The 12,723-nt window shown below is 28.4% G+C and overlaps 1 protein-coding gene across 1 annotated transcript in view; it reads right to left on the bottom strand.

The window, feature by feature from the left end:
- Positions 1 to 207: 207 nt before the first annotated feature.
- The window catches only part of LOC129616349 (neuronal growth regulator 1-like), a 73,643-nt gene continuing 61,127 nt past the window's right edge, over positions 208 to 12,723 (bottom strand). Inside the window, exon 6 of the mRNA XM_055531969.1 lies at positions 208 to 441. Within this exon, the coding sequence (XP_055387944.1) occupies positions 332 to 441 (110 nt within the window). The 3' untranslated portion in view covers positions 208 to 331. The remainder of the gene's footprint in view (positions 442 to 12,723) is intronic.

The raw sequence follows: 12,723 nt of genomic DNA on the forward strand, positions 1-12,723 counted from the left end.
ATTTTTGTTTTATGTTTAAGTTTCAATTTTAAGAATTTAAATGAACATTAAATGAATTTAAATGAAACTTAAGAATGAATGAAAGTTAATTAAATTTAACTATATTGTAATAAGTAATCTTTGAATTTTTGTTGGAAGCGTGACAACGCACGCAGCGTACAGTTAATCATTATCTGCCTATATTGAACTCAAAAAAAAAATTTTTTTTAACGAACTCAAATATTTTATTTTTATATTTATAAAATAATTCCATATTTACATTGATAACAAGGAGAAATTTATAAAATTGTTTTTTTTTATTTATATTAAGATTTTTTCCTGGTTTTTTTTTTTAGTGAAAGTATATGCAAATCATCATCCCAAAATAAAGTATTCCTATACTGAAGTGATATTTGCAACATGAGCTTTTATCAGGATATTGCATAGCTGCAGGCTTCTCACCTATAATGAGAAATAATAAGATTTTTTTTTTAAATACTAAATAAAATTTTTTTCTTAATTTAAAGTTACAACAATACTTTCTAATATTCGTAGAATCAATTTCCAAAAAAGCCTAAACGAATGACAGTAGAACCGAAACACATTTTTTAACACGATATATATAGACAATTAGAGCACAACAATTACTATATATATGTGACGAATTTATTCGTTTTACGTAAGCTCGACGATAAATTACTTTGATTTTTCTTCTGAAAGTTGAATTCTAACTCCTAGGATAATTTTTTTCAATTGCCGTGTGATAAAATAAAACTTCACAGAAGCTTCAAATATACTTGTCCCAATGCTAAGAGAATGCTTGTCCCAACGTGAAAGCGCGGGTTGTTTTAAGTCGAAATATCTTTTTTTTGAGAAGAAATAACAAAACAAAACTATATCTATCATAAAGCAGCTAAAACTCTGAAGTAATATTTCAAATATCTATTAAATATAAAAATATTTTTATTCATAATTATTTTGAATTCTTAAAATACATGTACAAATAGCGGAAAAACTGCAAGCACAACCTTCAACATTTTATGGGATACCGAAAACATTTGGTTATTTTTAAGTGGAGAGCTTTTTTCTTATAAGGGAAAATAATTCAAGATAAGGAAGATAATTCAAGGCAAGTAATTATAGTTTCAAGTTGAAAAAATAATTAATGAAAGAATCACAATATTGATATATGTAATTAATAAAAAAAATATGAAAAGGAAATTTCAAATTGATATCTAAAATACAGTTAAATATTATTTTAACAATACAAATTTTTACCAATTCTAATTTTTTTAAAAACGCCATCATTTATTTTTACTACCGGATTTGAATATTTTTCTATTTTTGAAATAAATAGTATCTTAGTAAATGACTCAAAAATTCCGATTGAATAGCAGGTGATTGTGTAAATTTTTGTCCGTTGCGTAACATTTACTCTTATAATAAATATTACTCTTATATTTCCAGTCTTGTAGAACACTGAAAGACCCTAATGAGATCTTTATAAGAGCCAAAGAGCGTAATTACTAGAGTTATTAATTCTTGTGATGAGAGTTAAGCTCCCATTAAAAGAGTTTTTAAAGCATATAACTCTCATATGTACTAGTTTTGGTATACGAAAACTCTCATAAACCATTTAAAATAGTGTTACAAGAAAGAGAAAGCAATAAATTGTAGAATAAATATATCGGTCTTACTTTGAATTTTATAAAATATATATCTATTCCACTCTTATAATTATTTTTTTAACAAAAACGAAACAAAATATATGTACATATGTTTACGTATATGATATCTAATCAATAAATATTTGTATTCAAATACTTAATATCATAAAATTATAAATATGGGAAATTAAAATAATTTTTTTGCCATGATTGTAAATCAAAAAGTTGCTGGCATTAAAATTTTATTGATAAAAGTTGATATTGTACTTCGAAAAAAAAAAAAAAAATTGTATAAATATTTTTTAACCCAATGATATCTTATTTCCTTTTTTTTTACATAAATTTTAAAATTTAAGAATTGTTAAACAAAAAATAAATATACTAATGTGCATAAATTCCAACCAAAGCTTTAATATACTCAATAAAAACTATAATTTTGTATTTCATTAACTTTAATTTAATAATTTCTGTACAATAAATATTTTTCGGACTTCTTTCCAAAAAAAAGAATTCTCAGTCTCATTAGGGTTAAAATTTAGATAAGGAAAATTGACAATACTAAAATGGCCGTAGTTTTGTTATGAGGTAGCAGAATTTTTAACACTGTAAGTGTTAAAAATAAGAACCTTATGAGAGTTTCATAAAAATAAAAAAAAAAAAAAAAATTATGAGAGTATTGGAGTGTGGTATGCGAATTTTATGAGAGTTTAGGCCAATTTTATAGGGTATTACTCTGGAAAATTGTTACTTAGGTACATATTTATTACCGACCGCAATGTGTAAACAATAGTTAGGTTATGTGATGGCAACAAATTTTGCATATCGAGTTTTCGGTTGGAATGCACTTCTCCATTGTAGAGAAGTGTAAATAAACTAGTTTTAGCAACCTGTCGGTCTGTCGGTCTGTGTGTGCACGCGTGTGTCTCAAGTTCGGCTGAACCGATTTTGATGAAATTTTATATGTAAGTTAATTTCCACCATGGCACGGTTTGACCAACTTTTGGGATATATCACGTCTCAGGAACTGCACTTTTTAGCGGGTCTGTTTTACATTTTTGAGCATTTTAAAGAAAATATTCAACCGATTTACTTCAAATTTCATATATAAGCTCAGCTCGACCGTCCGCGAAACCTTCTAACTTTTGAAAAAAATTAAGTGTCAGCAACTAGACGTTTACTACGGACCAAACATACAAATTAATGTAGAAAGACCAAAATTATTAAAACAAAAAGTAAGTAACTGTAAAATTTTATGTATAATTTAAAATAAAAGAGTCAATCTAGATTCAACCGTAAACGAGGAAGTTTTATTGTAGAATCATAGATAACTAGCGCAGAAATCGGTTCGTGTAATAATAAAAAAAAACTGCAACCGCGACTGTAAAAAATTTTGAAGTGTATGGGAATTACACGAAAAATGTAAATAAAAAAACAAAAAAAATTTAATTGTGTATAAGAATTACGCGATTAAAACAATTAACTACTAAAAATTAATTATTAATAAAATTTTTGATTTAACTATAAAAAACAAAAAAATAGTCTGTGAAATAATAAAATAAAATTACAAAAATAAAAATATTGAGTTCAAAATAGAATATCAATTCCAAAATACACCCAAAATAAAAAATATATAAAAAAAAATAAAAAATTGAACTATAAGTGAGAAAAAAAATACATAATACTATCAAAAAAAATTGTTTTTAATCAAAGAAATTCAACTAGCCCAACCCGTCCAGTAGCTGAAATCAGTAGATCAATTCCAGAGTCATAAACATCAATCAATAATTATAAAAAAAAAGTAAGATAGTTCTAATTCAATTAAACTTAGATTTTTAAACAACAATTATTATTTATGTATACTCCGATCGTATACAATTTTTTCAACAATTTGAGAGTGTTTATTGTAGATTATTCATAGAAAACTTGAAACAAAACTTGAAACAAAAACTATTATATTTGCAAGGAAAAAAAAAATAATAATAATAATTCTTTACTTAAAATTACATTTATAAAAACAAAAAAATTTTTTTTTGTACATTATAATGTAAAACACATGTACACTTATACCCAAAATATTCTCTTGCACATTCAAAAAAATAAATCCAATAATTATAAAATTTCTTTGTACTTTCACAAAACAAGTTGTAGGTATATTTTCTATATAAAAACGAGAAAAAAAATAGAGTTGACCTTATACTGTGTCAAAATACTGTGTGTGCCAAACTACTATTGAAGTTGTACGGCAGCTACCAGAAAGAGCCAAGAAATTTTAGCGAACACATCGGCCCTACTAATATATTCACTTAGCTGAAATTACAATATCACAGCTTTTATTGTTTCTGAGATATAGCCAAATAACTTTTGAAGTTGTACGGCAGGTACCAGAAGGGCCACGTAATTTCAATGACTTTTATGAGACACATTGGCCCTACTAACATGTTCGTTTGTGTGAAATTTCAATACCATAGCTTTAATAGTTTCTGAAATATAGTCAAATAACTTTTGAAGTTGTATGGCAGGTACCAGAAGGAGCCAAGTAATTCCAAGGGCTTTTATAAGACACATTGGCCCTACTAATATATTCGTTTGTGTGAAATTTCAATACCATAGCTTTAATAGTTTCTGAATTATAGTCAAATAACTTTTGAAGTTGTATGGCAGGTACCAGAAGGAGCCAAGTAATTTCAACAACTTTTATGAGACACATTGGTCTTACTAATATATTCGTTTGTGTGAAATTTCAATACCACAACTTTTATAGTTTCTGAGATATAGCCAAATAAATTTTGAAGTTGTATGGCAGCTACCCGAATCGGTACCCGCATCATGTCCAATTTAAATAGAGTTCTGGCACTTACTACAATAAATCATTTGTGAAAATTTGGTGAACTTAGCTCAATAAATTTTTGAGTTATCGTTGGGACGGAGGGGCGGACGGACAGACAAAGTTAAATCAACTCAGAATTTGACGCTGACCAAAAACATACACTTGAGTCTATATCTAACACCGTTATTTCTTAGCGTTACAAAAGGTAAGGCAAATTTAGTATACCCTTCGAACATACGTTCGTACGGGTATTAATATAAGTACGTACATTAATATTACATATTGCTTTTAATAAAAATATTGTTATTAAAATAAGAATAAAATAACGAATTAAATTTTTCGAATTTATCCAATAAATATTAAATATTATATAGTCGATTTGAAACACAAAAAAAAATTAGCATAAATTAAGCTTATTATAAAAAAAAAACATTTTTTTTAAACATTTAACATAAAATAAATAAAATTTAGCATAAATTTTTTTTTTTAGACAAACAGAAAATATTACTTTTGATATTTTACAGAAAAAATTACAATTTTAATATAACATTTAATATAACATTTTATATTACTCGTTTTAATATTACATTTGAATATAGTTATAAAATATTGACATACTTTCATTTCTTTTAGTAAACGATTCAATAATTTAATACTATTACAAATTCTTAATATTATAAACAATTCAGTATAATTTGTAATTGATAATTCAGTTTTGATTTAAAATATTAATTTTGAATTTGGAAATGGCAGAACAAAAAATTACCTTAATTTTAAACTTTATAGACAAGATCGTTCCTTTCGATGGAAATGACCAAAATTATCTCCCAGATAATTTAGGTTATATTATTAAAATAATTGGAGAAGCCAAAGCTTCACTGAGAAGACAAGGAAACCTAACAGACTGGGGGAATATTAAAAAAATTCTAATATCATATCATGGAAAAAAAAAATTTCGCCTGACCAACTTATAGATAGGATCCCCTATTGTAGAGTCAAAACTACAATCGAGGAATATTTTAATTCAATAAACAAATATTTATGTAGGTTAAATAATTATTACTTGCTCAATGATAACTTGAGCACAGACAGGGTCGAGAGTAATAAAAGGATTGCTTTCGAAACTTTTGGAAACAATATTTCTGAACCTGCGAGGAGTATTGTCCAAACTAGAAACCACAATCTTTAAATGGGACCTACGATATAATTCGTGAGACAAATTACCATAAATTAGGTCCAAAACAACCTCGTTTATTTCAAGATAACTCTAAATATAATTTTAAATCCAATTTTAACTCTTATTCTAATACTAACTCATTTGATTACAAAACCGGAAATAAAACAAATTTAAAAAATACACCTTCTCCAAGTAATAACTATAACCAACAAAGAAATCATAATTATTCCAATAATTATTTTAACAACAATTCATCTAGTAATCAAACAAAAACTAATTTAGACTACAATAGAAACCCCAGAAGTAGACAATTTTCTCATAGTTATAAAAAAAATAATGAACCAGAACCGATGGACATTTCAAAAAACGGATCCTCTAGAAATTTTTCTCTAGGAACGAGCCAAAAACAGCTTCCCTATATAGCAATAAAAAATCCTATCAAAATCCTGAGGTTCATAATTGATACTGGAGCAGAATTCAGCATCATTAACCCGGACCTTTGTCAATACAAATGGAAAATTAAAGGAGAAATACACTGTTTAAAAGCCTTAGGCCACAATATTCATACGAATATTAAATGTAGATTTCCTCTTTTCGAAATTTTTAACGCAACAAATATGTTCGTCGAATTTTTAGAATTTAAATTCAACGAAAAATTTGACGGTCTCATGGGAAATAATATATTGTGCGCTTTAAATGCTACTATTGATTATAAAAACCGAATATTGAAGACTTCAAAGTCAATAATTCCATTTTACTTAAACCAAAACGAAGAAAATTAAAAAAAAAATTGTTTTAACGAAAATATGACCGAACTGTTTTCAAGTGAGATTAGGCAATATAACTTATTAGATCACATTCAAACATCGCATTTGAATGATGAAGAAATTAGGCTTTTACATAAATTAATTTTAAATAATAAAAAAATCTTTTATAAGGGGAGTGATAATTTAACCTTCACCAACCACATTAAGCACTCTATTTCAACGAAAAATGAAATCCCTGTGTACTCTAAATTGTATCGATACCCTCAAGTTCATAAAGAAGAAGTCGATAAGCAGATCGAAGAAATGCTTAGAAATAAAATAATACAACATTCTAATTCACCTTACAATGCTCCTATCTGGGTAGTTCCCAAAAAGGCTGATAACAGTGGCACGCAAAAATGTCATTGATTATCGAAAATTGAATGAAATAACTGTTGAAGACCGCTACCCCATTTCAAACATTGAAGATGTGTTTGAGAAACTTGGAAAAGCTAATTATTTCACTACCTTGGATTTGGCTAAAGGATTTCACCAAATCGAGGTAGAGCCTAAAGACAGACCCAAAACTGCTTTTTCCACATCAACTGGGCATTACGAGTTTATAAGAATGTCATTTGGGATAAGAAATGCGCCCTCGACCTTTCAGCGTTTAATGAACGACGTCTTGAAAGAATTTATTAATAAAATTTGCATTGTGTATATGGATGACATCTTAATTTATTCAACATCACTTACTGCAAGAACACATAGATTCCATCCAAAAAATTTTAAGAAAGTTAACTGAAGTAAACTTAAAGATCCAAATAAACAAATGTGCCTTCTTATGTAAGCAAACAGAGTTTCTTGGTCACGTTATAACTAACAAAGGTATAAAACCTAATCCGGCAAAAGTCGAATCTATCTCAAATATCAGTTTGCCTAAAACACGCAAAGAAATTAAGACCTTCTTCGGTATTACAGGATAATACTGGAAGTTTATTAAGGATTATGCAAAAATTGCGTATCCTTTAACAAAATATTTGGAAAAAGGCGCAAAAATTAACTTAAAAGATAATGAATATATAAATGCCTTTAATGTGTTAAAAAATCTCTTGATAAGTAAACCAATTTTAGTTCATCCTGACTTTGAAAAACCTTTTGTCATAACAACGGATGCATCTAATGAAGCAATTGGCGCGGTTATTTCTCAAAATAATCATCCAATATCATATATATATAGAACTCCAAACAAGCATGAAACTCGATACGCAACCATCGAAAAAGAGCTTCTAGCAATCGTTTGGGCGACTAAACAATTTAGACCGTACATTTATGGTAGAAGATTTACTATAAACACAGATCATCGTCCCTTAGTACGGCTGAATAACTTAAAAGAGCCAAATAGTAAACTCCAGAGTTGAAAATCAAATTAAATGAATTTGATTTTAACATCGAATATCTCAAGGGAAAAGAAAGTCAAATAGCAGACTATCTATCACGAATGGAAAATTTTAAATATAACAGGGGTCGGAATGAAAACGCTGAAGTTTCATCGAATGATCTCCAAGAAAATGACTGTTCTCTTGATTTAAATCAATTTTTCACCTCTTATGAAAACTCTTGTAGAGCCGGCGGAAACGAAGAAGTAATATCAACTGGTGCTACAATTCATAGCGCAAATGAAGATCCAATAGATTACATTTATATATCCGAGAAAGCTATCAATTTATTTAAAAATCAAATATTTCTAAGCAGGGGAAAAAAACAAAATTTTTCAATGAAAATTATTAATAAAAAAGTAAAAAAATTTATAACCGTTAATAACAATAAGGGAAATTTACTAGAATTAATGAGAAAAGTAGTTTTAGACAAAGGCGTAATGTGCGTATATTGTGAAGATAATTCACATTTTATCGACTTTCAAGATTTATGTGTAAAATATTTTTCATCTAATAAAAATTTAAAGTCTTCAATTAAATTAATTGACATCACTGACAAAGAAAAACTTTTATATATTATTTGATCTGAACACTTAAGTGAAAACCTACACCCCTATGGTTCGGGAATACAGAAGTATTTCCCGAAAAAAAAAAATAAATATTGTTACCCAAACCTTTTAGTAGAAGTCACAAAAGTAATTAATAACTATGATGTATGTCAAATAGCGAAACATGATAGAAACCCTCCTAAAATACTCTTTGAAATTTCCGAAACACCACATAGTTTCAATGATATAGTTCACATGGACATTTGGTATCCTGAAAGAAATAAAATGTATTTAACAACTATTGACAAATTCTCAAAATACGCGACTTTACATAAACTGAACAACAGAAATTGGATCTCAATATTGGACTGTATAACACAAAGAATACAAAATTTGGGAAAAATGAAAAAACTAGTGTCAGACGGCGACATGTGTATTATACATAGGGCAGTCATATTATTTTTAAAAGAAAACGATATTGACTTCCACCAAACAACACCAGGTATAAAAACGGGTAATAGCGATACCGAGCGGCTTCATGGTACCCTTAACGAGCATCTAAGGATCATGAATGCCGAGCGTAGTAAAGATAATCTAGGTGATCGTCTTTACAAAAAAATCACCTATTACAACAACACGCTACATTCAACAACAAAACTTAGACCAATAGACTTAATAACAAAAAATTTTGATAAAACTGACATTCAAAATTTAAAAGCTAAATATGAAAATGAAAAATTAACTGGGCTGGAAAAATTCAATGCAAAAAAGAACCCGCAATTCCAACTGACAAACAACATAGTTAAGAATAGACAGATAGCAAAACGCTCCCCAAAATATAAAAAATTAAAAAATTTCACTTAGGAAAGTAATTACGTGATAGACACCAGTAAAAAACGAAGTATAAAATATCATAAAACGCAATTAAAAAGAAAATATAATCATCAAATAAATTCTATTTTCAGAAACCATGAAAATAACGGCGATATTGATTATACTTTGGGCAATTCTATACGGCGGAGTAACACAAAACCTAGAAGTTACCCCTATTTATACAGAACATGGTTTTGCCCTACTAAGGTTGGAAAAACAACCTATAGTAGATCATTATACAAGAATTTTGCATCTTATAAACTTAAAAGAAATTGATGAAGTTTACAAAATCCTCATAGAAAACATAAACAGGATGTCAACCAACTATAAAGACAATCCTAATTTTATCTTACTTGAAAGAGAACTGACAGTTTTACATCGCAATATAAAGACTATAAAACCACATTTACATAGAATTAAACGAGGGTTTATTAACTTTCTCGGTAGCACTGCTAAATTCGTAACTGGAAACATGGATTCCGAAGATGCTCAAGAAATATATGATCATCTAACGAATCTCGATACGAACTCGAAATAACTCGTGGAACAATCAAACAAACAAATAATCATCAACAAGGAACTGTCGTCTGCTCTTCAGAATATCACTAATCATATAAATAAACAAAAATCAAAAATTGATAAATTCCTTAACAACTCTATCAACAGGGAAACAGAAATTTTAGACAAATTGACCCAAGAGGAAAAAAGGATATAATTATATTCAGTAGGCAGAATATTTTGGCATATGACATTTTGACTATTGAGGAAATCGAAACACTAAATGTCACAGCAAATACATTACCATTTATAGAAAGTGACTTGCTACAAAACGATGATAGTGTAATTGTGGTGATTTCAATACCAACCTTTTGCAAAGAAAAATATTTCAAAAGCCATTGTACTGCCCTTCCCAAATTCAAAATGTGAACAAATTAACACTGGAAACGTTAAAGTTCTTATGAATAATAATAAAATTGTTGAAATATACTACATTATATTACTCTCATTATCTACTTTGTTAGCCAACACTACACAACTTACCTTATTGAAAAATACAAAATGTGCATAAAAAAATCAAACATCCCTTCTCAATAAAATTTTGAAAACATCTTATTAATATTAGCCCCATTAAAATCTCCAACGCTTGCAGAAGAAATAACAGACAAAAAGGAACGAAAAAAAAAACAACAGGCAGAAAAAGAAAAAAAAGAAAACGAAAAAATATATATTCTTAATTCTTTACATATTATACCGTACCCGTATAGTACAAAATGTATATCAATTTTCTGCAAAATTAATTTTCGTTTTATTTTTGTATTTTCATAAGTTGAAGGACCTTTAGCTTACTGCGCAACATAAGAAATTACATGTGAATATGGTATAATTATTCTTAATATTGTTATTGATTATAACCTGTACGAACGTATATTCGAAGGGTATACTAAATTTATTTTACCATTTGTAACGCTAAGAAATAACGGTCTTAGATATAGACTCAAGTGTATGTTTTTGATCAGCGTCAAATTCTGAGTTGATTTAGCTTTGTCTGTACTTCCGTCCGTTCAACGATAACTCAAAAACTCATTGGGCTAGGTTCACTTAATTTTTAGAAATGATTTATTATAGTAAATGCCAGAACCCTATTTAAATTGGATATGATGGGGGTACTGGTTCGGGTAGCTGCCGTACAACATCAAAAGTAATTTGGCTATATCTCAGAAACTATAAAAGATGTGGTATTGAAATTTCACACAAGCGAATAAATTTGTTGAAATTGCTTAGCTCTTTCTGGTAGCTGCTATACAACACAGTACTCATCACAGTACTGAAATTTTGCATAAATTAATATGTTAACCAAAGTTAGGTCAGCTATAACATATTTATTGGCACATAGGATTGCAAATTCGTACGGGCATCGTTTTTATAATGTAGTTGTTCTATATATAGTAGTTTCCTGCAAATTAAATTATATCAGCAGAGAAATTAGTACTTGAATCATGAAATGAACACTTGAAAAATGCAGTGAAATATTTTTGTTACTTTTTTAATGGTGCTTTTATTTAGGAACCTAAATAACCAACATATGTAGGTCTCCGTTAATGCACTTATATTTATATCATATTAGAATAGGAAAAAATATGGGATGTGCATGTTTATACTTTTATGTACACATGTAAATAAAATGAAGTAAATAAAACAAAGCAATAGAAACCAAAAAAAAATCAATACGTCATACTATACAAGTTCAATACCTTTCATTTTGTTCACAGATGAAGCAAAGGCAAACTTAAAATTTTTTACATAAAGAGACCTGCTTTCAACATACCGCTGAAAGTGTGCTGTAACATATTTTATCTGTTAAAATTATCTTACTCCATTTTACTTTCTTTACAAGTTTACTTTTTAACAAGTTCTAATACTCAATTTTTTTTACGAAATATTACGAATTTTTGGCTTCGTTCCTGTTTTTTTTTTTAAATGCTACTGACTACTCAACTTACCTTATTGGGAAATACAAAATGTACATAAAAAATCATATAACATCATATAACATTTGAAACCATACTGAAATATGAATTTGAAATTTTTTTTTCTTATTTTCTTTCCGCCTACCTTTCTTTCTCTTTCGTGCAATAGAATTTAAATGATAAGCATTTTAAAAAATCTGATGTGACCAGCACATAACCGACCGTAATGTGTACTGTCTAGTTAAGTGAAAGTGTTACAGAATATTTTAAAAATGTCTGCTAAATACATCTTTCCAATTTTTAGGACATTAGTAAGCTTATAGTTAATATACCTAGAATACCAAATGTTGATCAATATGTGCCACAGTCGAAATAAACTTACACATAAAATTTCATCACAATCGGTTCAGCCGAATTTGAGACACACGCGTGCACACACAGACCGACAGACCGACTTTTGGGATATATCAGGCCTCGGGAACTGCACTTTTTAGCGGGCCTGTTTTACATTTTTGAACGTTTTGAAGAAAATATTCAACCGATTTAATTGAAATTTCATACATAAACTTCGCTTGACCGTCCGCGAAATCTTTTAACTTTTGAAGAAATCAGGTGTCGCCAACTAGACGTTTACTACGGGCCAAATATACATTTTTGCGTATATAAAGAGAAATAACCAACCGATTTTATTGAAATTTGATATTTATATTCTTCGTATTAAAACAATGAACATATAAATTTTTTGAAAAGATCAGGGCTCGAAAACTGTTCTGCAGGCCATTTTACACTTTTCACCATCTCTACGGAACGAATAGATGGAAACTAACTGGCGAACATTTTAGTGAATTTGGGTAACACAAAGCGAAACTCTACTAAGAGCCAAGTTTACATTTTTCTAGGTATGTTAGTAAGCTATAAGCTTACTAATGTCCTAAAAATTGGAAAGAAGTATTTAACAGACATTATAATAAAATTCTGTAACACTTTCACTTAACTAGA

The sequence above is a fragment of the Condylostylus longicornis genome, unplaced genomic scaffold, assembly GCF_029603195.1.
Source record: "Condylostylus longicornis isolate FDR11 unplaced genomic scaffold, ASM2960319v2 ptg000184l, whole genome shotgun sequence".
NCBI classification, from domain to species: domain Eukaryota; kingdom Metazoa; phylum Arthropoda; class Insecta; order Diptera; family Dolichopodidae; genus Condylostylus; species Condylostylus longicornis.